At 34.1% G+C, this 24,364-nt stretch overlaps 1 protein-coding gene across 1 annotated transcript in view; it reads right to left on the reverse strand.

The window, feature by feature from the left end:
• Positions 1–24,364, reverse strand: part of LOC117703198 (uncharacterized) — a 175,182-nt gene that overhangs the window by 75,828 nt on the left and 74,990 nt on the right. The window contains 12 exon segments of the mRNA XM_076929414.1: positions 1,571–1,661; positions 3,400–3,467; positions 4,575–4,650; positions 4,739–4,767; positions 8,163–8,253; positions 12,738–12,799; positions 14,000–14,069; positions 14,160–14,188; positions 17,391–17,463; positions 17,550–17,578; positions 19,409–19,502; positions 24,229–24,329. Of these exon segments, the coding sequence (XP_076785529.1) occupies positions 1,571–1,661; positions 3,400–3,467; positions 4,575–4,650; positions 4,739–4,767; positions 8,163–8,253; positions 12,738–12,799; positions 14,000–14,069; positions 14,160–14,188; positions 17,391–17,463; positions 17,550–17,578; positions 19,409–19,502; positions 24,229–24,329 (813 nt within the window).

The following is a 24,364-nucleotide window of genomic DNA, read 5'->3' on the forward strand; positions in this document are numbered from 1 at the left end:
AAGAAAATTATTAGCTAAATAAGCATAAATAAGTGCAAACGTAGCACTGTGAGGTTTGTAATTGAAATGAGCCAATTCCAGATGGTAGGATGAAACTGGGTATCAAGGACAATATTGCCACTGCTAATCCTGTTAGTAGCAAGCAACATAGCACATCATTAATAAAACACTCCAGGGATGTTCACATTAATATACTCAAAATATTTTCATATTTTTTTGGATCCCCAGGTGGGGCAGTTTTTGGATGGCCTTTCGTTCAGTTCACATTTTTTCTATGTATTTGATCCCATGAGTATTTTGTTTCTTTTTCTAAGAGAGACCGAAGCACCTACACTTTGATCTTCCTTCTTCTTGAGCTTCATGTGGTCTGTGAATTGTATTTTGGGTATTCTGAGTATTTGATAATACACTGATAATATCCACTTATCAGAGAGTGCATACCATGTGTGTTCTTTTGTGGTTGGGTTACTTCACTCAGGATGATATTTTCTAGCTCCATTCATTTGCCTAGCATGTTATGCGTATCCATTCCATCCAGTCACCAAACTCAGACACTATTGTGGATGCCAAGAGGGGCATGCTGACAGGAGCCTGATATAGCTGTCTCCTGAGAGGCTCTGTCAGAGCCTGACAAATACAGTTGAGATGCTCACAGCCAACCATTGGACTGAGTGTGGGGTCCCCAATGGGATCCACAATGAAGGAGTTAGAGAAAGAACTGAAGGAGCTGAAGGGGTTTGCAACCCCATACTGAGAACAACAATATCAACTAACCAGACCCCTCAGATCTCCCAAGAACTAAACCACCAAAAAAGGAGTACATGTAGAGGGACCCATGGCACCAGCCTCATAGGTAGCAGAGGATGGCCTTGTTGGGCATCAGTGGGAGAAGAGGCCTTTGGTCCTGTGAAGGGTCAGTGCTCTAGTGTACAGTAATTAGAGGGGGGCAAGGCAGGAGTGGGTGGATGGGGGAATACTCTCACAGAAGCAGGGGAAGTCAGATGGGATAATGGGTTTCAGGGGAGACCAGGAACTGTAAATAAAGAAAATATCCAATAAAATAAAATATAAAAGAGAGAGAGAAAAAATGATTTTCAGCTTGGACCCAGCTCTTTACTGTTCTCTGTCTTTCTAGAACTGATGAGGACAACAAGAATAGTTATTTTCCCTTATAATCTCTCAGGCATTTTTATGTCCTGGTAGTTCATGATCTATTTCTCCTGCTAAGTAAGCTATTTTTTCATCTTACAGTCTATCTGCCTGCTCCATTATCCTGCCCACAACCCCTCCTCCTCACCACTTTCAATGTCATTCCTTATCTTTGTTCCAAACCTTTGTTTCTTGAAACTCCTCAAGTCAAAGATAGCTTACAATGTACTTAAAATTTAGCTCTCATCTTGAAAGTCTCCTGAAACTATTATTGAAATAAAAGATAATTTATTACTGACAAATATATTTTATTCATTGAAGCACTTTTGATTATATTCATAATATATATTTTTAGTATAAAATATTTTGCCCTATTTTAATAAGCATCTCAACTTATTTGCTTATTGTGTATATTTCCAACCTTTCTCTCCTTCGGTTAGAAGACTCGTGGATCTTGAAATTATTCCAACTGATAAATGAGGAATGCACTTAGACTGAAGAGATGTGATGTTCTGGTAAAATCAATATCCATGGTGAGTTCAATCAATATTTCTAAAATCTTTAAATTAATTTTCTATTCTAAAAGAATATTTCCAAAACTTTCTTTGAAATTGCTAGAGATTAATGGATAACAGGAAGCCCCACACCAATGGATTAATCTACATAATAGCTCCTACATCTATAGCTTATGAAACTTCACAAAAGAGAGGTCAGAAAAAGTGTAAGACCTAGAATACCATAAAGCCTGTGAAACAGTATCTTCTAGAAATAACTGAACCAGGATTGGGTTGTCAGTAGTAATAGATAGGTTAACATGGAAGTGAGGGGTTTCATTAGGCCCTTCCCCTAAACAAAGAACTATAGGCAGCTAATGACCCCTGGGAGAGGAAGAATTAGCCTTACCCATGGATGAACCTCCTTATTAATTAATACAAATTGGTCAGCTCTGAAACCATATATACCCAATAACAGAAATGCACTCAGCAGGTTGCACTTCTAAATTTGTGTATACATATATGTACATGTATATGTATGTAACAGTAATAAACAAAAAGGCTATCAATTTGAGAGGGGGTTCTGAGGATATGGGATTTCAGGCAAGGTAATCCAGAAAAGGCATGAAGAACAGAAGTAGGAAAGTGAAGTAATCACAAGCCTTAAAAAGGAGGGGACCAGGGGCCCCACACATTATCTGAATTGTTCCAGGCACTTATTCACATCTTTTTCTCTATAATGTATAATAATAACAAAAGTGTAGGGCTTGTTTCTCTGAATTCCTATTTCCTCACCCACCTGTATTAGAGAGACATAAATGATAAACAGAAATGATTCCCTTCCTCTCTACCCACAATGCTATTCTGATTATAATTCATGGGCAGCACTTAATCATGCATCTGATCTGATTTTTGGTTATTTTAAAGTACAGCATGTTGCCTCATCTACTGAACACTGTTTTACTGCTTCTACTTTCTAGACACTCAGTAACAGACAAGCAGTCAAGAAATAGGAAATAAAATAATCTGGTTATGACTTTTGTCTCAGTTTTTATGTTGATGATTGATGAAAAAGTATCTGACTCAAAGGATCAAAGTGTCTTTGTCGGTACTTGTGAATAATGTACTGCATTCCATAGGATGTGCAGGCTAACAGTTCTATAAATCAAATTTAAAGAGTATTGAGTATCTGTTTCATGAATCTGTGTTAGGAAAGGACCTAATATATCCTAGTGTTACCTAATATCACTGCATAGTACATTAGAGATATCAGCTGATCTTATTCACTGAATGAAAGTATTCAAGTTATTATGTGCAACAAAAACAAAGACATTAGTACAATGTTGCTAATGTTTTCAAGTGTTTAATAATGATTTCTTTTCCTCTAATTCTTTTTAATAGAACAAGTATGAAGTAAGGGAAACATGCTGAATAGTAAGAAAAAAAGTAGAAAGAAATTCCTAAAGAAATCTTAGTTATGAGCAACTGTTGATTTTTAAGAAAATCCAAGGATTCTAACAATTCAGTTAAATAGAGACCACCCATCTTTTTGAAAAGGCAAGGAGGGTATCTGAGAGGGTTTGGAAATAGGAAAGGAAAGGGGGAGATGATGAATTGACATTATAATCTCCCAAATAAGAAACTTTTAAAATTAGATTTCAAACTTTGGGCTTCTTAATCTGAATGTACATCTAAAAGACTCCATTTAGCCAACATTACATTGTTTTTTAAAAAGTTGAAATAATTCGTTACATACAGATAACTGAGTACTTTCACTGCTATCAAGATAATCCTGGCTCTCTGTTTCCAGTTTTATGTCTACATCTGTTGAAAGAAATCAATGGTTTTACGTGGTTAAACAAACTTGACATGACATTGCTAGAATTAGAATCTTTATAATCACAGAAAAAGAAGTTTAAAAATTACTTAAATTTTATAGGTGATTTGAGTTCACTAGTTGAGAATGTGAATTACATATGAAAATGTCAAATGCATACTAGTAAATACATACAAAAACAAAATGACAAGATCATTTAAGACACATATTAGTAGAAAACTACTATCTGAACAAACACAGGAGTATGGAGTTAATGTCGGTATTCTAGAATATATTGGATGTTTTGTGAAATGTAGTCTGCATCCTGCAGGTTAGGAAAAGATGAAGGAATATGGTTCAAGATATTTTACTGTATGAATTCCTTTTGAACACTAGAAGTAATGAATAATGAGTGGATTAGAAATGAGTAGACCACAGATTAGAACACAGATCATGTGGACTTAACTCACAGCGTGCATTTACAATGATATTAAACTACATGTCTCTGAATACATAGTTTTTATACCCAGCAAGGGAAGCCTCAATAGCCCTGAAGAGAAATTCCTTCCCTGCTAAGTAAAGGTTCATAGGTATAGATCAAGCAAAATATATAGATTTTTTTCATTTTAGATATATTTCTTTTATGTATATGAGTGTGTTTGCTTGAGCATGTACTGTGCATACATGGTAACTGCAGAGGTCAGAAAATGGTGTCAGATGACCTGAGGCTGGAGCCACAGGCAGTGTTGCAAACTGATATATCAATGCTGGGAACTGAACCTGCATCTTGTGCAAAAGCCATAAATGCTCTTAGTTACTGAACCACCTTGCTAGTCCTAGAGTAATCAATTTAAAGCCCTGCAAAGTTGCAATGCTTTCATAGTATATGCAGGTAAAAGGGGCTTCTAAATGGACAATATGAGGCTCCAGACAAATGAAGTAGAAATACTTGATTTATGATTGAATAATTTGTTTTGAAAAGATGATTCTAAAGCAATATTTGGATAATTTATATCGAATATTTTCATAAACAATTAAAAACAGAAGTTTGGAGATGAGACGATTTCACATGTTTGAAATAGTTCTTCCAGAGATTACACTATTGCAGAAATTACCTGGTTGGAATCCTTGTCCATGTATCATGGCTGATGCCTCTGTTGAGTCAGAATCACAGAATTCAGCTGTGAGAGGCTGAAATGGTTTTCAAATACATATTAAATCAGTCTTCTACATGATATACCTTATGAATGTAATAATTTAGGAAATAATATAAAATTACCTTCCATTCAAGAAATTTCTTTTGAAAACCTAAAATGGTACAAACAATTACATGTAAATATTCCTGAATAGGTTTGGGGTTCATATCCTAGTGTGGAACAACATCATAACTTACTTTGGAAATGGATAAAAAATTTTGACATTTTGGTGGATTTTTTTCCTTTGTTGCTTTTAGCCTTTCTAGATCTCAAATATAGGAGACAGATTGGTAACATGAAAAGGCCTTATAAATATTTAATTAAATGAAAAATTTCCAAGTATGATCAGTGCTACTATAAAGTCTATAAATAATAAAGTAAGCGAACTCATCTCTCAGTTCAGATAGAAATCAGCTGGTGGTGCTCCAGCGGTCCAAGCTGAAGTAGAATGCTACGCCATCTATCTTTGATCAATCACTTCAGAGACATTCACATCAATATACTAAGTACATGGTGTTTGCTCTTCACATTACTCTAGTGTCAGGGAAAGCCTTCTCTGCCAGGGACTGGGACTCCTTTGTAAATTTTGTATACTTTGTAAACTTTGTAAGGTGCGTAAGAGGCCAGGCCCCTGCCCTGGGAACTCCAGCAGCCGGCACTCCCACCCCAAGACCTTCTTAACTATTACAAAGGTCATCCCAACCCTCTCAACAAGACCTACCTAGATTATGCTAATTTTAGGTGAAAACATGAACAGGAAAACCCACCAATCCTGAGCTCCACGGCAAATTCAGAACTTGACATTCTACCAATCTGCGACCTGGAAATCTTTGCCCTAGAAAGGTCTGCCCCCTAAGAAATCCTATATAGAAGCTATGTCTGCTCAGTTCCCTGCCGTCCACACCGGAAAGCAGATACAGACCCTCTTGGATTCTTTCTTCCATACCCTGGTCCCTTCCAACAAATCTTTTTTTCATGACATTTGCTGCCTGTCTGACTGACTTCTTATCCAAAGAAGCCAAGAAACAATGAAGAGAAGAAAGGATGAAGCAATGAGAAGGGACAGAGCTAAGGCACCTGAGCACCTCAGCTCAGCTGGGGATAGCCTCCCCTGGGAGCTGCAATGCCTTTGTTGAGGATTTTCCTCAGAGGTATGGGGTTCTGGTGCCTCCAAGTCCAAGGACACCTTCTCATTAGAGCACGAAAGCCAACACATAGTTTTTATGTTGTTTCGTAATTTTACAAACATGAGGCATTGACCACATACAGTGAAAGGCATAATACACTGTCACACACAAAAAATATGGACTGAACTGTTCAGTGAAGATATCCACTCGCAGAGCAATAGGCTGTAAAATATCGCTTTGTTTACAAATATGCTTAAACTTGAGGATTGCACTCCTTGTTACTTTCTAGATTTTATGTGAATTTTACAGTAAATAATTTTCAGAATATGGGAAAATCTTAACAGAAAATAAGTTTCATTTATATCTGAAATAAGATCACAATTGTCTGAGTTTTCACAAATAATAAAAAGTAGAGATTACTTTTTCCTATCTTTGACTCACGGCTACATATAATAAAAAGCATGTTGCTGATACTCTGCCACTGAATGCTATAAAGTGTTTAATTTACTTAAACCCCCAGAAAAATCTGTATCACCTGAAAATGACTCATTCATGTAGAAGTTCAGGGCTGCTGAATTAGAAGTTAAATTTTCACAATGTTTCCCAGTAAAGTCCAAGACTATCTGAGAAGCTCAAGGCCCCAGCCACATTCCATTATACAGAATTTTGCATTGTGGTGTCAAACTCATAGTGTTCTTTCAGTATTCCAAATCACACAGCCTAAGAAACCTGAGGCAATGGTCACTGCATAAATGGGCTATCTGCTGATCATTTCCTGGTCAATTATTGTTTTTGTTTGTCATTCATATCTGTATTACAGAATCAGAGAGGCAGAAAACCCTGCATTTGACATGAAGTGTATATTATGGGTGACAAAGGTATTTATGATTACTACTGTATATTAAAGGAAGTTCTGTTAGAACCCAGCTCTTCAGTCTTTAACACTTTTTCATAAGTAATAAAGAAAAGAAGAATAGCATCTCTTTCTTTCTCTTCTCATGTTTTTATATCACTACTTCATGGCATGCTTTCCACAAATGACCTCATGTTATTTCTTAAAGAAGTTACTTTTATACCCTTCAAATTTCTCCTCTTATATCTGCTTTACCTTTCAAATTTTACTTTCTATCTTCTTTCTAAATTCTTATGACTTGAAATTTCTCTGTTATGCAAACCTTGCTCCCCAAGGTCAATAAAAGACTAACATCTGTCAACTGGCACTAGGGAGAGGAAAGCGGGACATCCTGGAAGGGAGAAAGGAACTCTGGGAAGAATAGGAAGACCCTTTCCCCAGGAGACATGAGGGGAGATGTTTGTGACTTCAGGAGTGGAAGGTATAGCTAGTCATGTTGCTGGATGGGGCTAGAGTTAACTTAAATGAGTTCGTTGAGAGTCTGTCCATCTACAGGCCAAACCTTGAAATATTAAAGGGTCTCTGTATGGTTATTTGGAGAACTAGCTGGTTAAGGAATAACTTCTGTCATATTAATTTCCAGCATATATATATATAGATATAATCATATTAATTTACAGCATTATATATGTATGTGTGTGAAGAAATTTATATATACATATATGTGTGTGTGTGTGTATATATATGCTAAGATAAAGAATAAGTAAAAATATAGTTCAGATATTTTTTTTAAAATTACATAGGTTTGCACAAGGTCCTCTGAAAATATGTTGTGGTTGTTAGTTTGGGGTTTTAATAGGATTCCTAACAATGAGCTTGGAGTTATCACTAATTTTTGCCTGGTTTTTGGACCCTTTCCTCCTACTGAGTTGCCTCTTACAGCCTTGACATGAAGCTTTGGACCTAGTCTTACTGTATAATGCTGTGTTTTGCTGATATCCCTGGGAGGACCCCTCTTTCCTCAAGAGAAAGGGTGGAACAGTGGATCTGGGGAAAAAGTGAGGAGGGAGCTCAAGCTGGATGGAATAGAGGGAGAGGAATATGTGGTTAGAGAGTATTGTATAAAAGAAGAATAAATAAAAAGAGAAAATATTTTTAAAAGTTACTTTAAATCATGTGCATGTCTCTGTGGAAGTATGTTCGTTCAAGAGCAAAGGTGCATACAGAAGCCAGAGGAGTTGGATGCTCCGAAAGCTGAGCTACAGGTGGTTGTTATCCCCCTGATGTTGGTGCTACAAACTGAACTCAGGAAGCACAGTAGTGTGTTCTTAAATGTTGAGTTCATCTCTGTAATTTAGCACTTGACATGTCCAGTTTAAACTGATATTGAAGCTTCACAATAGTTATAACTTATTATGATTTAATCTGTCTTATTTCTTACTCCATTTTTATTTTCATAGACGTTTTGGCTAGTAAAATAAATGCTGGCTCTTATTTTGAATACCATACCAATAACATTATTCTTACCTTTTCCTCCTTCACTTAGAATATTTGTTGGTGTTGAAGTTAATCCTAATGATAACTGAGGAGAAAATCTTGGTTGAATATGAGAAGTATCCTGATAAAACAAATATTAACATAGATCCATTAATTTTAATTACTTGGAATACAAGTTATTTTCTTATATTAAAAGAAAGTTTCCTAGGGCTAGAGAGATGGCTCAGTTGTTAAAAAGGTATCCTGATCCTGCAGAGAGCCCATGTTTGTTGGTTCCCAGCATTCACCTCAGGCAGCTTTTAAATATCAGCTTTTAACTTCATCTGTAGTGTGCTCTGAATCCCTTTATGGTACCTACACAAATATGCACATATCCACACAGAGCCATATATATACATTTGCTTAAAAATAAGAAAGTAGTATTTTAAAAGGAGTAAAAGCATCTACTGTTGACATGAAAATAAGTATGTTCTCCACATATATTTAAAATAGTAATTCATTGTCACACATATGCTTCCTAGATGAACTATATCACTGAAAACACACATTGTACACCCACTATGTAATGTAAGAAGGCATGTAGTAAGTCCGAAGAGTTTACTTTGGGACACAAAGCATCATTTTGCAAATCGTATTAATGTGAGGATATTTAAAACTATATTTGTTCATAATAACTTCACTACAAAATAAAATTACCACAGAATTAAGTAATTATAACACTTAGAAAAATAGAGATTTTTAGTAAAAAAAAATCAAAATTCCATTTACAGAAAAAAAACTGATGCAATTTTAGGCAATCAAGTTTAGAAACTTAACTCAGTCTCAGAAAGATAAAGGTCATAAGTTTTCTCTCACTTTGTGTTTCTTGATTCTTAGGTGGGAGGGTGTGAATTAATGTTTTTAATTAGAAAATTGCAAGCTGGTGCTAGTTATTTTTTTTTAATTCTTTTTAGAAATTCTACTGCGAAATTTTTCTAATTTTTTGCATGAGTACTGCAACTGAACCTTTCTGGATCTTCCTTCCTTACAAGGGTCCAAATCACATTTGCATATAGGACAAGAAAGTAAAAACAGCCTTCACTTTAGGGAGAGACCAGAGCTAAAAAAGAGAGCTGGGACTTGAGGGATGTGTTCAATATGCAAAGTTGGATGACATTTTTGTAAAGAGAAATTTAAAATTTTAAAGAGAGAAAAGCCAAAAAGAACACCCATTTTACATACAAATTTAGAGATTTTCCTGCAGCATTAACATTCTAATCATTGAAACATTGAGGATTATATTTTACACAGTGCCAAATTTATGTCATTTAAATAACTTGTGGTCTGTGCTATTTTCAATATATTATGAGCATTTTTTCTTTTATTAAATTTTTATGTTTTAAAGGACACATTCCAAAATAGGATTTATAGTTTGTCATTAAAATATAAACAGAATAAAACAGACATTTTGTTTGGTTTAAAATGCTTCATATTCATTTTCCATCAAATAGTAGCTAAAAACAAAGTGATTGAATGATATGATAAAATAAGACTTTTGTTGTTTGGTTTATATTGTAGAATAGAAATTACATTATAGAAGTTTTCCACCTGCCAAAATTATAACATAAAAAATAAGCACAATTTATAATAAGAAAGGAATCAAAAGCTATTTTTGTCGGAATTGGTCCAGTTGTTTACTATCATTTTTTTTCTCCTTACATTATAAGAATAGGAGCAGATGCAGAGACTCAGAGCCAAACATTAGGGGTGGAGCTCAGAGAATCCTGTACAAGAGGTGAAAGGAGAATTGTAGGAGCCAGAATGGTCAAGGACACCACACAAACGCAGCCCACATAGTATACTAGGCAGGGCTCATAGGGGCTTTCAGAGATGGTATCTACTATTAGGGACCCAGTACTAGTCTGTCTTAGGTCATCTACCTATATGCTATGGTTGTGTAGCAAGATGTTCTTGTGGAACTCCTAACAGTGTAAACAGGGGTTATCTCTGACTCTTTTATCTGCTCTTAGGACCCCTTTTCTACTGGGTTGCTTTGTCCAGCTCTAATATTTGAGTATATGCCTAGTTTTATTGTAACTTGTTATGTCATGTTTGCTTGATACCCTGGGAGGCTCGCCCTTTTATGAAGGTAAAGTGGATTTTCAGGAGACAGGTGGTGGAGCTGGGGGACTGGGAGGAGAGAAGGGAGAAGAAACTATGGCTGGGATATAATATGTGAGAGAAGAATAAATAAAAAATAAAGAAATATTATGAGAACAAAATTGTACCAACGTTTGGTTTTCTGAAGTCCTACTTACTTGTTCACATTAGATTATACTTAGATGAATGACAGGTAAGCTTTTCCCTACTTGCCACCAATGATGCCATTGTTGTGTCCCCAATGCTGACTACTTTCAAATGGTTTTCATAATCAGAAATATTTAGCCTGAATATAAAATTGCACTTTTACTCTCCACTAAAGAAAACATCTCCATTGTTTGATGATTCCACAGGGTCAATATTCTTTGTGTAAAAAATTAAAACCTATTTTCTGATTAGTTGATATTTTATTAAAATTCCACACAGTGGCTCATCTGCTATGCCCACTGACTCACTATTTGCAGATTTTCAATAGCTAGGCAATACAGTCAAAGTCAAGGAAAGTAAAAAAACACAGCTGTGGCTTCAATCTTAATGTGATGGTAAATGTTCATGAAAAACAATTCAGTATCAATGACATAAAAATGCCATGGGAAACATTCAACACATATTACGCCATATGAGCTGAATAAAAGAATTTTTATAAAATGTGTACTCAAATGGTTTCAAACATCTATGTCATCTGCATGCATGACAAGACATAATATATTCTAATGTTATCTAACTTCTTTGAATAGTACTTTTATAATATTGGCTGATTTCCTTGGGCCAGAGTTTAATCATTTAATGGTATTTTTATATGGTTTGGTGCAAGTACACCATGTTGCTATTCATTTTTTCATCTTCCCCCAACCTTTGGATTTTTATCTCTTTGGTGGTTATTTAGGGTTAACTGCACAGATCCTTAGTTCACATCACTTCTCTTTGTGAACATGTTCTGCAGCTACAATTAACTCACAGCATAAAACGTCACTTCCATTCAATATTTTATATATGAGAGTGTGTCCCTCACATAATATGATAGTATATTACTTATATAATATAATATATGAAATTCCTAATGATAACAACAACAACAACATTTTAAAAATTCACTGTTCACATAGGAGTCTTCTGTTCTACTGAAGCTGGTACAAAAGTAATAGAGCGTTCTGTGCAGTGTTGACTCCAACATTTCCCTAAAATTGATTCTATGGATCTAATTATCGATGAAATTTGTAGGGAAATACTATAATTCTACAGAAAACTTTAAATAATCAAGGCTGACTTTGAAGAAAAGCAAGTTTAAGGCTCACATTTCAGCTTTGTATGATGTTGCGAGTACTTATTTTTTGTAATCTTAATATTAACTCATAAAATAGTCCTATTTATACTGACTAAAAATGACTGTTCGTACAGCTAATAGAAAGAGCTGGATCTATGGCAGACAAAAGAAGAGATATATTTTTAGTTTCTATTGTAGAAGTCAATAGTTAGTGCATAAAAGACTAATTAAATATATTCTCAAAAACCCAGGCTACTTATTCTTCAGAAAAGATTGGCCCTGAGCCATTATAAGGACCCTATTCCAAAACTAATAAAAATCATTTTTAGTCTGCAACTTATTCATATATGTTAAATATATATATTTATAATTATATATAATATAATATTATATAATATTATATATAATATTATATATAGTATAATATATGTAATATATTATATAATATATAGTATATGTAATATATTATATATAATATATACATAATATTATATATACTATATATAATATGTAAATATATAATATGTAAATATTATATATAGTATAATATATGTAATATATTATATGTAATATATTTAAGATGATTATTCAATGAAGGCATCAGTTGGTAAATCAGATAATACTGAACATGTGTGTGAGTTCTTGCTGTTACATGGATATTACATTGGGTTAAGGTAGCGTTATAAGACCACTGGAGTGAAGAGGTATGGAGTTGTACCTACGTGCTACGTGAATTTACATTTAGTCTTTTGATCCAGGCAATTCTTTGTTCTACCCCTTTAACACAAAAATCAATTTGTCTCAAATAAAGCTTAAAGCATTTTTTAGAAAAAGTAAGTATTAAAATTATTGTTTGTAAAATTAAAATGGGGAGACTCATACAAGGCTGTCATTGTTTTCAAGTGCTTGGTGATGACAAGGACAATTTTTCTTACATTTTACACAGATGTAGAATATAATAATAGAGGAATACATGATAATAATTTTTAAATTAATAAAAATTTCCAAATGAATTTTATGTATAGACTAATACAAGTTTTAAGAAAATTAAAGGGACTTCAACTTGTAAAATGTTTTAAAATTAAATTTTAAGCATTGGATTATTTATTCTAAGTACATATCTAGAACAATATGTCATTTAGCCTGTAATGCATTCTTTGCAAAAGATATTAAAATAGAATTTTAAATTCAAAATTACTTACAGATGATTGACTAGTTTCATTGCCATCAAGATTTTCCATTGTTTTCAATTTTAAAGTTGCCTCTATAGAAATAAATTAATATTTATGTAGTAAAAATAAAATAGAAATGTCATTTCTTAAATAATATTTTCTACAACTATAGAGTTAAATTAAGCATTAGTTATTATGAGAAATAAAATTTTATATTCCCATTTTAAAATTAGTTAATCTTAATTTTCCAAACAATATTTGGAATAGATAAAATAAAACAATACATGAATTTTAGTTTATGAATTAAATCATAAAGGAAATATCACATATCTATTATTCATTTGTATATATGTACTCAATATAGATGAACACATCTTCAGAAATAAATGGGAAAGATAACAACTCTAATTTTATTTTGTTCTTCTTGAGGTCTCCAAAAATAAAATAACCAGCTAAAATTAAAGAAAAAGGTATATTAACTATCAGCATCTAGTAAATGTTTGATTTATACTGTAATGAATTCAGTGCCTTTAGTCAGTAATAGAGTCTGCTCTGCTATAGGAGCTATGTAATAGTAAATGTCATAAACGGTAGCTATTGTATTTCCTAAATTTGAGAATTAAGCATATACTATATAGAAAAGTTCCTACTATATCCTGGAATAGTTATGGCGTACTCTATATAACAATACAAATATATACTTTATTCAGTTTCATTTGGATTACTTGTCTTCTGATTTAGTTTTATTTCTTATTCACTCATTCTTTTTATTTAATTTGGTTATTTATCCCAATGTTTCATATGTGCTGTTCCCATTACTTAAACCAATGGAATGTGTATAGGACTTGAATTAAAAAAGCACACTTCCATTTTAAGTACATAGTATTTTTTGCTCACCTCAAGATCATTAAAATTTCTATGTTAATAAACAGCTACCCTCATTCTCTTCCCATGAGCTGAATTTAAATTCTTGTAGCACCAAAACTTTCCAAACAACAAAACCATAGTCTTTCATAATTAATCTCAGGCACTCCATTAAGAACAAAGATCTCAAATTGGAATGTGATTATAGAGAGACATAAATTCGAAGTAGCTAAGTTCTATCTTTCAATTGTAAATTTATTTTCTTAAACTAGTGAATACCTGTTCAAAAATGATACTTCAATTGGTATTTATATCATTCACATAAAATCCTTGCATCATGTTTGTATAAAAAAATTAGAGATGAGAGCACTGAGCTGTTCATACACTGTAAGGCATATATTCCATTGAAAGTAATATGCAGTATTTACCTTCTCTGAATTGAACATACTGTATATCTGATATGTCCTTTTGAACAGACTCTTTTGTTCCTGTGGTAGGCTATGTGGATTTGAAAGAAGATGTTTAATAACTCTTGCATATGTGAACAATATAAAGTCATAATTCTAGGTAAAATGTAAAAACTATTACCTTCCATTCAGAATATTCTTTTGGAGAATCTAAAATATTAAGGACACATGTAACAAAGTTAATGTTACTATGACACAATCTATCTTAATTTCATGCAGAGTTACTATGGAGGAAAAAAAAAATCCCCATACTGAGCTTTAGGAATAGTTACTTTACATTGACACTTTGGTGGAAATTTATTTTTCTCCACTTTGGTGGAGATTTATTTTTAGCCTTTTTAGGAACAAAACGTGATGGGAGTACACATGTTTTAATTTTAATCACAAATTTGATTTAAAAGTTGAAATTTTCAATGTACGGCTATGAATGACCCCAATGAGCATGATAAAGTACAAAAATGTATATGTCCCAGTGCGGCATTAAAAGAGTGAAATTTGAGGTGATGTCTTAACATAGAAGAAGCTCTTGTTGACATTACTTGCACTCAACAAGCTACATGTGGATGTTACATTGTTTTCAACAATTAATGAAAAGAGGAGGCCATGAATTCGAGGGTAAAGAGTGATATAAAAGAGGACTTGGAGGAAGCAAAGGAAGAGGGGAATAATGTAGTCATATTACAACCTCAAAAATAAAGACAGAAATTTGCAACAGCCAGAGGTGAGGGTGTAGGGGGAATCTTTAGGCTGAAGTCCCAGAGACTTGGGATGAGGCCTCCAGGAGTCAAAGCAGGTGACCTTGGTCAAGATGCATGACAATGGGTATATGGAACATGAAGAGGTCTTCTCCTGTTGCCAGGCAGGACCCCCTCCCCTCAGTGGAGGGATGACAACAACCTACTCACAAAATTTTAGACTCAAAATTTGCTCTGTCTGGAAGAAATGCAGGGACAAAGATGGAACAGAGACTAAAGGAATGGAAAAGCAATAACCTGTCCAAATTGGGACCCATCTCATGAGTAGACTTCAATCTTTGACATTATTAATTCTACTCTGTTATGCATAACTATTCCCTGAGCCTCTCCACCCAGCAGCTGACTGAAACAGATGCAGAGACCCACAGACAAACATTGAATGGAGGTGGAGACACTTACGGAAGAATTGTAGGAGAAACTGAAGGTCCTGAAGGGGATAGGAACTCCATAGGAAGATCAACAAAGTGAACTAACCTGGACACTTAGGAGCTCTCAGAGACTGAACCACCAACCAAAGAGCACACACGGGCTGGATCAAGACCCCCCCAGCACATATGTAGCAGATGTGCAGTTTGATCTCCATGTGGGTACCCCAAGAACTAGAGCAGGGGCTGTCCCTCAGACTGTTGCCTGTCTGTGGAATCTTTTCCCTAACAGGGCTGGCATATCAGGCCTCAGTGAGAAAGGATCACCTATCCCTGCAGAGACTTGATACACCAGGGAAAATACCCAGGGTGGGTGCACCCTCTCGTAATGGAGAAGGAGAGGGAGAATAGTGGGAGGGACCCTGTGAGGTGGGAATCAAGAAGTGGACAGTGATTGGAATGTAAAAATATAAATGGATAAATATATTGTAAAAAATAGTTTAAAAGCTTATGGTAAAATGGAATTACATATAATAACATTTCCAAAATAGTACAAATATTTAAAATTTCATTCCCTCTCCTCCATCCTCCTTGCCTCTGAGAGGGCGTGCCCGCTTATGGCATCCTGTCTCCCTGGGACATCAAATCTCTACAGGATTAGGCACATCCTCTCCCACTGAAGCCAGACTAGGTAGTTCTCTGCTACATATATGCTATGGCCTCCAAACAGCCCATGTATGCTCTTTGGTTAGTAGCTTAATCTCTAGCAGTTCCCAGTGATCCAGGTTAGTTGACACTGTTGGGCTTCCTATGAGGTTGCCATCCTCTTCAGTTCCTTCAATTGTTCCCCTACTCTTCCACAGGGGTTCCTGAACCTAAGTCCAATGCTTGGTTGTAAGTATCTGCATCTGTCTGAGTCAGCTGATGGTAGAGCTTCTCAGAAGACAGCCAAGCTCTCCTAATCAGTAATAGTGTCACAGTTTGGTGTCCCCCCATGGATGAATCCCAAATTGGGCCGGAATAATTTTTTATTAAAGAAAGTTGTTTGAATTATTAGATATTCACATGTAGAAACATTGTACATTAAATGGTCTCATCTGCATAGATGTGTACTATTGAAAGAACTGTAATTGCTTCTTCCCTCAAGTTAGAACACTTGTTTAGTAAGTACTTCTCAAAGGATGTGAGAACCTAAAACATACCACATGCATTAAGTTTTAGTACTAAAACACGATTATTATCTAAAGGGTCAACTGTCTGTAGAAAATAATTTTGAAGTAGACACAGCAGGACTAATGCTTATATGAACACTCAGAGACTTTGTAAGCATGCACAGGTCCTGTACTGGTATTGGTCAGATGAGCTTCCATCTCTGAGAGAAAAAGTGGACAAGAGGTATCACCCACTAAACCAAAAGGTATCTCCAACTGATGAGTACTTGCAAACAGAAATGCAGTTTTCTCTAATGGAGTCTCTCTAAGTATACAAACCACACTTCAGGTCAGGCCCCACGACCAGCAGTAGATGGCCAACAAAGAATGAACTCAATGGCATTTGTGGAGGTTGTCTCAGAACCCTTTGTCAAGACTTTTTATTCTTTTTAATCTTAAAGGTCATTTGCATTGACATAATGTGTATTTATGGAATATCTGTATGAGGGAACATCAAGGTGTTTTGTTTCCATATATGTTTCTGGAGTTTTCACTTTAGCTCTTTTTTGTTGGTTTGTTTTGTCCTGTTATAGTTTGTTTTATTTTATTGTTTTTACATATTTTTACATGCTTGTTTGTATACTAATAAAAAAAGAAAAATGGGTACAAATTTGGGTAGTTGGGGATATGGACAAGTTATAGGAGTAGGAAAAAAAGAAATCATAATCAGATTATATTGTCTAAAGATATATTTTTAATAAAAGAAATCAACTATTTTTCTATTTACTATGACTAAAGTTTTTAAAAGTGTATAAATTTGTAATATGACCACTTTACAGACAGAATTTGGAACTTTCATATTTATCCTTCTTCCCTTTATGCCACCATAAATGTTCAATAAATGTAATTGGAAATTTAAAATAATTTAAAAAGAAAGACTAGTTTGAAACATAGAAGTTGACAAAGATATTTATGTTATTAGGTTCATTTTTCTAAACATCTGGGGAAAAATAAACAAAAGAAAATGAGAGGTTCAAATACTTAGAATACTTGTATCATAATAAGAAATTACATAACTTACCTACAGAGAAAGTTTCTCCATACATCAATGATGAACTACTATCTGAATCATATTCGTTCCTTTCATTGCTAGCCTAGATGAGTTTTGAAATAAAATACTTAATAAATTCTTTCATACAATATATAAAATTAATAATCTAGACTAAATATGAGCAATTACCTTACATTGAGAATATTGTGTAGGAGAATCTACAAAACCAAAAAGATATAACAAATTATATATTTGTTACATAGTCTTTCACCTTTTCATAGAAACACACACACACACACACACACACACACACACACATATATATATATATATATATATATATATATATATATATATATATATGAGAGAGAGAGAGAGAGAGACATTCTTGATTGGTAGAGAAAAAAATAGTCTCAAATCTCAGGATGAAATCATGATAGTGAAATGATATATTAACCACCAAAGCAGAAGCAAAATGATAGACATTATATGACTAAATAAACAGTTTACAATCAATCACACTGGCATAAAAATATCATACTTCTGACTTATTAAGGAAGGTCAAAGCAGTCATAAGGGATCGGAGTAATGTGCAAGTTATTTCCATCAAAGAGAATTTGAGATGATCAGCTTGCTGTTAACTTGCTTAATACTTGTTAGTAAAACGATTTTCTTTCCTAATAGAAATATGTGATGTTATAATGATTGCATTTCTTCTTTTAAAGTTTACACATGAACACTTTGAGAAAGTTTGTGAACCTAAATTATAACCTGATGAAAAAAATGTTCTCAGTATTGAAATATGATTGTCTAAATAAAAACTCAAGACTTATTTTTTACAGTGAAACCAGGAAGGAGAGTAACATTGAAAATGTAAATAAAGTAAATAACCAATAAAAATTATTTAAGTTGTATTTGAAATATTGGCAATATTTAATACAACCCTTTTTGTAATTAAGATATATAATAATGAATGTCAATTTTTCTAAAGCTGCTCTGGGTGCATCATGTGATCAATAAAGCTGTAGTGATCAAACAACTATCTTTTAAATAAATTGGAAACCACTTTAAACGCAATTTGCACTTTTATATTCTAATAACTCTCACCTGGATGCTTACGATTCTACCATCCCTAATAGTTGATGTAGACAGGAAGTGAGTGACTGAAGCTTTTAACATTTGCCTCATTTCATCCCATTTCTGGTCATCTATACAGCAGTGACAATACAGTCAATTTGAATGAACACATACTTAAGCCTTTGAAATGAATTCTCTCATATGTCCTCAACATTAATTCCAAGTTTATGCAAGTTGTGTGCTGTCTCTTTTTCTGTTCCTCTAGATAATCATTTATGTTTTTTAAAACAATCAAAACCAGTGACTGAATGCTTTCAACTTTATGTTCTTTTAATGTATTAAACTTGTGCGTTTTTTTTTTCTGTATTCTATCTGTAGGGTAATATCCTGAAATGTAGCTAAAATGTATGACATTGAAGTATTGTACATGATGCATAGCACTGCATGGGTTGTTTTAGGTTTCTTATAGATAGTCTCAAAAAATGAGGAGAAAAAGAAACATAGTAATATTTAGTCTACCTATGAAACATAGTTGTGCTAGAAGGTCGATTTATAACTATCTCACATATTATTATTCTGAACATCATTTTTTCTAATAAATGGTCATTTAATCTCCCCTATATACACTTGCCTCACTTTTTCCTGTTGTTCCCACACACTTCAGCTTTCTTAACCATCATTCCCATGTCTCTACCAACCTTTCTTTCTCAGCACTCATCCACTGTATAAGACCCTGATATAACCAATCTTTTCTTTGTTTATATCTTACTCATTTCTGCTATGAGTTTTATTATTTCTTGACATCCACTGAATTGCAGATAGTTTTAAATGCACAGATCACTGCCACTTTATGCATTTACAATTTGCAAATGTTTCCTGAGTGATTTTTTTGAGTAGGGGATACTTGACATCTGAGTGCATCAAATACACACTCAGCCAAATGGCTTTATTACACAATGCAGGGCTCTTACCTTTCTTCTCCATGTTTCCTGTGCTTTCTCCACTTTGATGTTTACCAAAGTATACATGTGCAACACCCTTAGGCCAAGGAAGCTTAAACATGTGCTGTATGTAAAACAACAGTTTTGATGGTATGCTACATTAAACCTTATAATCAACTTCCAAGAAAGCCACTAAATCACCCTTTAACATTAATTACATTAAATATATAAAAAGCATGAAACCAAAATCAAGAGATTTGACAATGATCAAATATCTTTTATCATTAATATCTAACCTTTATCATCCTAAAGTCTCTGCCTACATAAACTAAACAGTAAAGTCCAGATGAGATATATTTGGAGATAGAAGATTGGCCTATGCGCATATATAAATGAAGAACTGACTTCACAATTCCTAAATATTATTTTCATTCCACAGAAAACAGATGTTTTTTTTACAAATACTAATATTAAAAGATACTTATACATTAATTTGCTGTAATACAATAATAGTTATTTGAAAAAGTGCAATGATATATACATAGTATTCAAGTAAGAAATATGGAAAGGGATTTCAATGCACATGGCATTTGAATATGACAAACATTGTAGCAGTTATTTGATATCAGATGAATTTTAAAAGGTCAAGTAGACTTCTTCCCAGGGGTTCAGTGACAGTTCAACATATGGAAATCTATCAACATAACACACAATATAAACAAAATCAAAGCTAAAAATAAAAAACAAAACACATGATCATCTCATCAGATGCTGACAAAGCATTTGACAAAATTCAACACTCTTTCATGGTAAAAGTCTTAGAAACATCAGGAATTCAAGGCCCATACCTAAACATTGTAAAAGCAATATACAGCAAACCAGTATCCAACATCAAACTAAATGGAGGGAAACTTAAAACAATCCCACTAAAATCAGGGACTACACAAGGCTGCCCACTCTCTACCTACCTATTCAATATAGTACTTGAAGTCCTAGCCAAAGCAATTAGACAACAAAAGGAGGTCAAAGGGATACAAATTTGAAAGGAAGAAGTCAAAATATTACTATTTGTAGATGATATGATAGTATACTTAAGTGACTTCAAAAATTCCACCAGAGAACTCTGAAACCAGATAAACAACTTCAACAAAGTGCCTGGATATAAAATTAACTCAATCAAATCAGTAGCCTTCCACTCTTTATCTCAAAGGATAAACAAGCTGAAAAAGAAATTATGGAAATGATATCATTCAAAATAGTCACAAATAATATAAAATACCTTGGTGTGACTCTAACCAAGCAAGTAAAATATCTATATGACAAGAACTTCAAGTCTCAGAAGAAAAAATTTGAAGATCTCAGATACAGAAAGATCTCCCATACTCATGGATTGGCAGGATTAACTTAGTAAAAATGGCCATCTTGCCAAAAGCAATCTACAGATTCAATGCAATCCCCATCCAAATTCCAATTCAACTTTTCATAGAGTTAGAAAGAGCAATTAGCAAATTCATTTGGAATAAGAAAAGACCCAGGATAGCAAAAACTATACTCAACTATAAAATAAACTTCTGGGGAAATGATTATCCCTGACATAAAGCTGTATCACAGAGCAATTGTGATAAAAACTGCATGGTATTGGTACAGAGACAGGCACGTAGGTCAGTGGAATAGAATTGAAGACCCAGAAATGAACCCCTACACCTATGGTCACTTGATCTTTGAAAAGGAGCTAAAACCATCCAGTGGAAAAAAGACAGCATTTTCAACAAATGGTACTGGTTCAACTGAAGGTCAGCATGAAGAAGAATGGAAAATGAGCTATTCAACCTCCTTGCACAAAGTTCAACTCCAAGTGGATCAAGAACCTCCACATAAAACCAGGTACACTGAAACTAAAAGAAGAGAAAGTGGGGGAAAGCCTCAAACACATGGGCACAGGGGAAAATTTCCTGAGCAGAATACCAATGTCTTATGCTCTGAGATCAAGATTTGACAAATGGGGCTTCATAAAATTGCAAAGTTTCTGTAAGGCAAAAGACATTGTCCATAGAACTAAACAGCAACCAACAGATTAGGAATGGATATTTACCAATCCTACATTTATAGAGAACTAATGTCCAATATACACAAAGAACTCAAGAATTTAGTCTCCAGAGAATTGAAAAACTCTAACAATGGGGTGCAGAGCTAAACAAAGAATTTTACCTGAGGAATATTGAATGGCCAAGAAGCACCTAAAAAACTGTTCAACATCCTCAGTCCTCAGGGAAATGCAAATCAAAACTACACTGAGTTTCCACTTCATACCAGTCAGAATGGCTAAGATCAAAATCTCAGATAACAGCAGATACTGTTGAGGATGTGTAGAAAGAGGAACACTATTCTATTGTTGGTGGGATTGCAAGCTGGTACAACCACTCTGGAAATCAGTCTGGCGGTTCCTCAGAAAATTGGACATAGCATTACCTGAGGACCTAGCTATACCACTCCTGAGCATATACTCAAAAGATTCTCCAACATATAACAAAGGCACATGCTCCACTATGTTCATAACAGCCTTCTTTTTAATAGCCAGAAGCTGGAAAGAACCCAGATGTCCTTCAACAGAGGAATAGATACAGAAAATGTGGTACATTTATACAATGGAATATTACTCAGCTATTAAAAACAATGACTTCATGAAATTCTTAGGCAAATGGATGGAACTAGAAAATATCCTGAGTGAGGTAGCCCAGTCACAAAAGAACATACATGGTATGCACTCACTGATAAGTGTATCTTAGTCCAAAAGCTCGGAATACCCAAGATACAATTATCAGGCCACATGAAGCTCAAGAAAAAGGAAGACCAACGTGTGGGTGCTTTGGTCCTTCTTAGATGGGTAAGCAAAATACCGAGACAAAGTGTGGAGCAGAGACTGAAGGAAAAGCTATCCAGAAACTGTCCCACCTGGGTATCCATCCCATATACAATCACCAAATCCAGTGATTGTGGAAGCCAAGAAGACCATGCTGACAGGAGCCTGATATAGCTGTCTCCTGAGAGGCTCTGCCAGAACCTGATAAATACGGAGGTGGACGCTCACAGCCAACCATTGAACTGAGCACTGGGTCCCCAATGGAGGAGTTAGAGAAAGGACTGAAGGAGCTGATAGGGTTTTTAACCCCATAGGAAGAACAACAATATTAACCAACCAGACCCCCCATAGCTCCTAGGTACTAAACCACCAACCATGAAGTACACATGGAAGGACCCATATCTCTACTTGCATATGTAGCAGAAGATGGCCTTGTGGGGCACCAATGGGAGCAGAGGCTCTTGGTCCTGTGAAGGAAGGTTCTATGCCCCATTGTAGGGTAATGCAAGAGCGGCAAGGGGTTGGTGGCGGAGCGGGGATGGGATAGGAGCACTGAAGCAGGCGGAGCGGGGATGGGATAGGAGTTTCCAGAGAGGAAACCAGGAAAGGGATAGCACAGATAGGCAGGTTATTATCAATTATCAATCCAGAAAGAACCTTAAAAATCTATAGCACATTTTAATAAGGATGGAATCATATAGACATCTCTAATTAAATGTCTGTTCTCTGCCATGTTTTTACTTGCAGTTTTTATTTTGCATATGATGTGGGAAAAATGACCATATTTATAGCTTTGGTTCTTTCTGCTGTCTTGCAAATCCTTGTTGCTAGGTGTCAAATGGAGAACAAGTTATTATTGTACTCATTCCCCATAAGTCATTGTGATAGAATTCTATGTATCTTTGTCTTTCTCCTCTAGTTGACAACTTCACATTCACATTCAGAAAGATTTATTTAAGTATACCTAATACCACAAACATAAGCTCTCTTCTTTTAAATGTTAGTTAATTTTCTCTTAAACTCTAGTAGATATCCTCATCTGACATTTCATTTTTTACCAGAACAGCATATATTTAGTACTGAATATTATTATATAATAATAAATATAAACATAATATATTATGTATAAATATATCACATATAAATATAAAATTAATTAAAATATTATATAATGTTATATAATCTTATTCAGTAACCTCAATTAAAATGTCTTCAGGCAGACTTTAAATTTCAATTGGAATTCTAGCAGCATCAGCCTTTAAAAGGTTTTCTACAATTTAGAAGCTCATATAGTACCATATACTTATATATACATTGTATATTATATCTAGTTCTGATATAGTTTAGTGCCAGTAAAGTCAGAGTGATATTTTTATAATATTTTCTGTTTTTTTATTTAAATAAAACCAAGTTTCGATTTTGTTTTTTATATGACAATTAAATTTGTATCTTGAATTCTACAGAAGGTAGGTTGTTTACATGTCCTATTTTCTAATTTCCAATTTCTAATATAACAAATATACAGAAGACAACCAGAAAGCCAAATTAAGAACTGAAATTTCAAGCTTTGTAATATCTACAGATAATAGGTAAGTACAAATTATGTGTCACTAGGAATAAAGACTCCTTTCTTGAATCTAACTCAGGAAATAAACTGCTATGCTATTCATAATTTTAATTGCTAGTCATAAGTATTACATTTAACCAGTCCTTTTTAAAAACATATATAAATATTATAGGAATGAATAGAAAAACAAAGAAAAATGAGATTTCTAATGATAAAGTTTAGCTTTTTTTTTTTTTTTTTCTGTTCTTCCTTTTAAAGATACAGGTTTCACAGTCACGTAAAGGAAAGCCAAAACTAAATACTAAATCAAGGTCTAATGATTCTATAAGGAGATAAGAAGAAGAAAACTTCATGTGGTTTATTGGATATCATTTATCAGTGAAAACAATATTTTTTAAAAGTCAAATAGTAATACTCATGTACCTCATGCTGTGATTTTTCACCATTACCATGGCTATTTTGTTCTTCCTCTAATCTTGATTTTACATCGTGTTCTTGTGGTGAATCCATATAATTAATTGAACCTAGGAAAATAGAATGTGATACAACACCATTGTTA

Source organism: Arvicanthis niloticus, chromosome 2 (assembly GCF_011762505.2).
Source record: "Arvicanthis niloticus isolate mArvNil1 chromosome 2, mArvNil1.pat.X, whole genome shotgun sequence".
Taxonomy (NCBI): Eukaryota; Metazoa; Chordata; class Mammalia; order Rodentia; family Muridae; genus Arvicanthis; species Arvicanthis niloticus.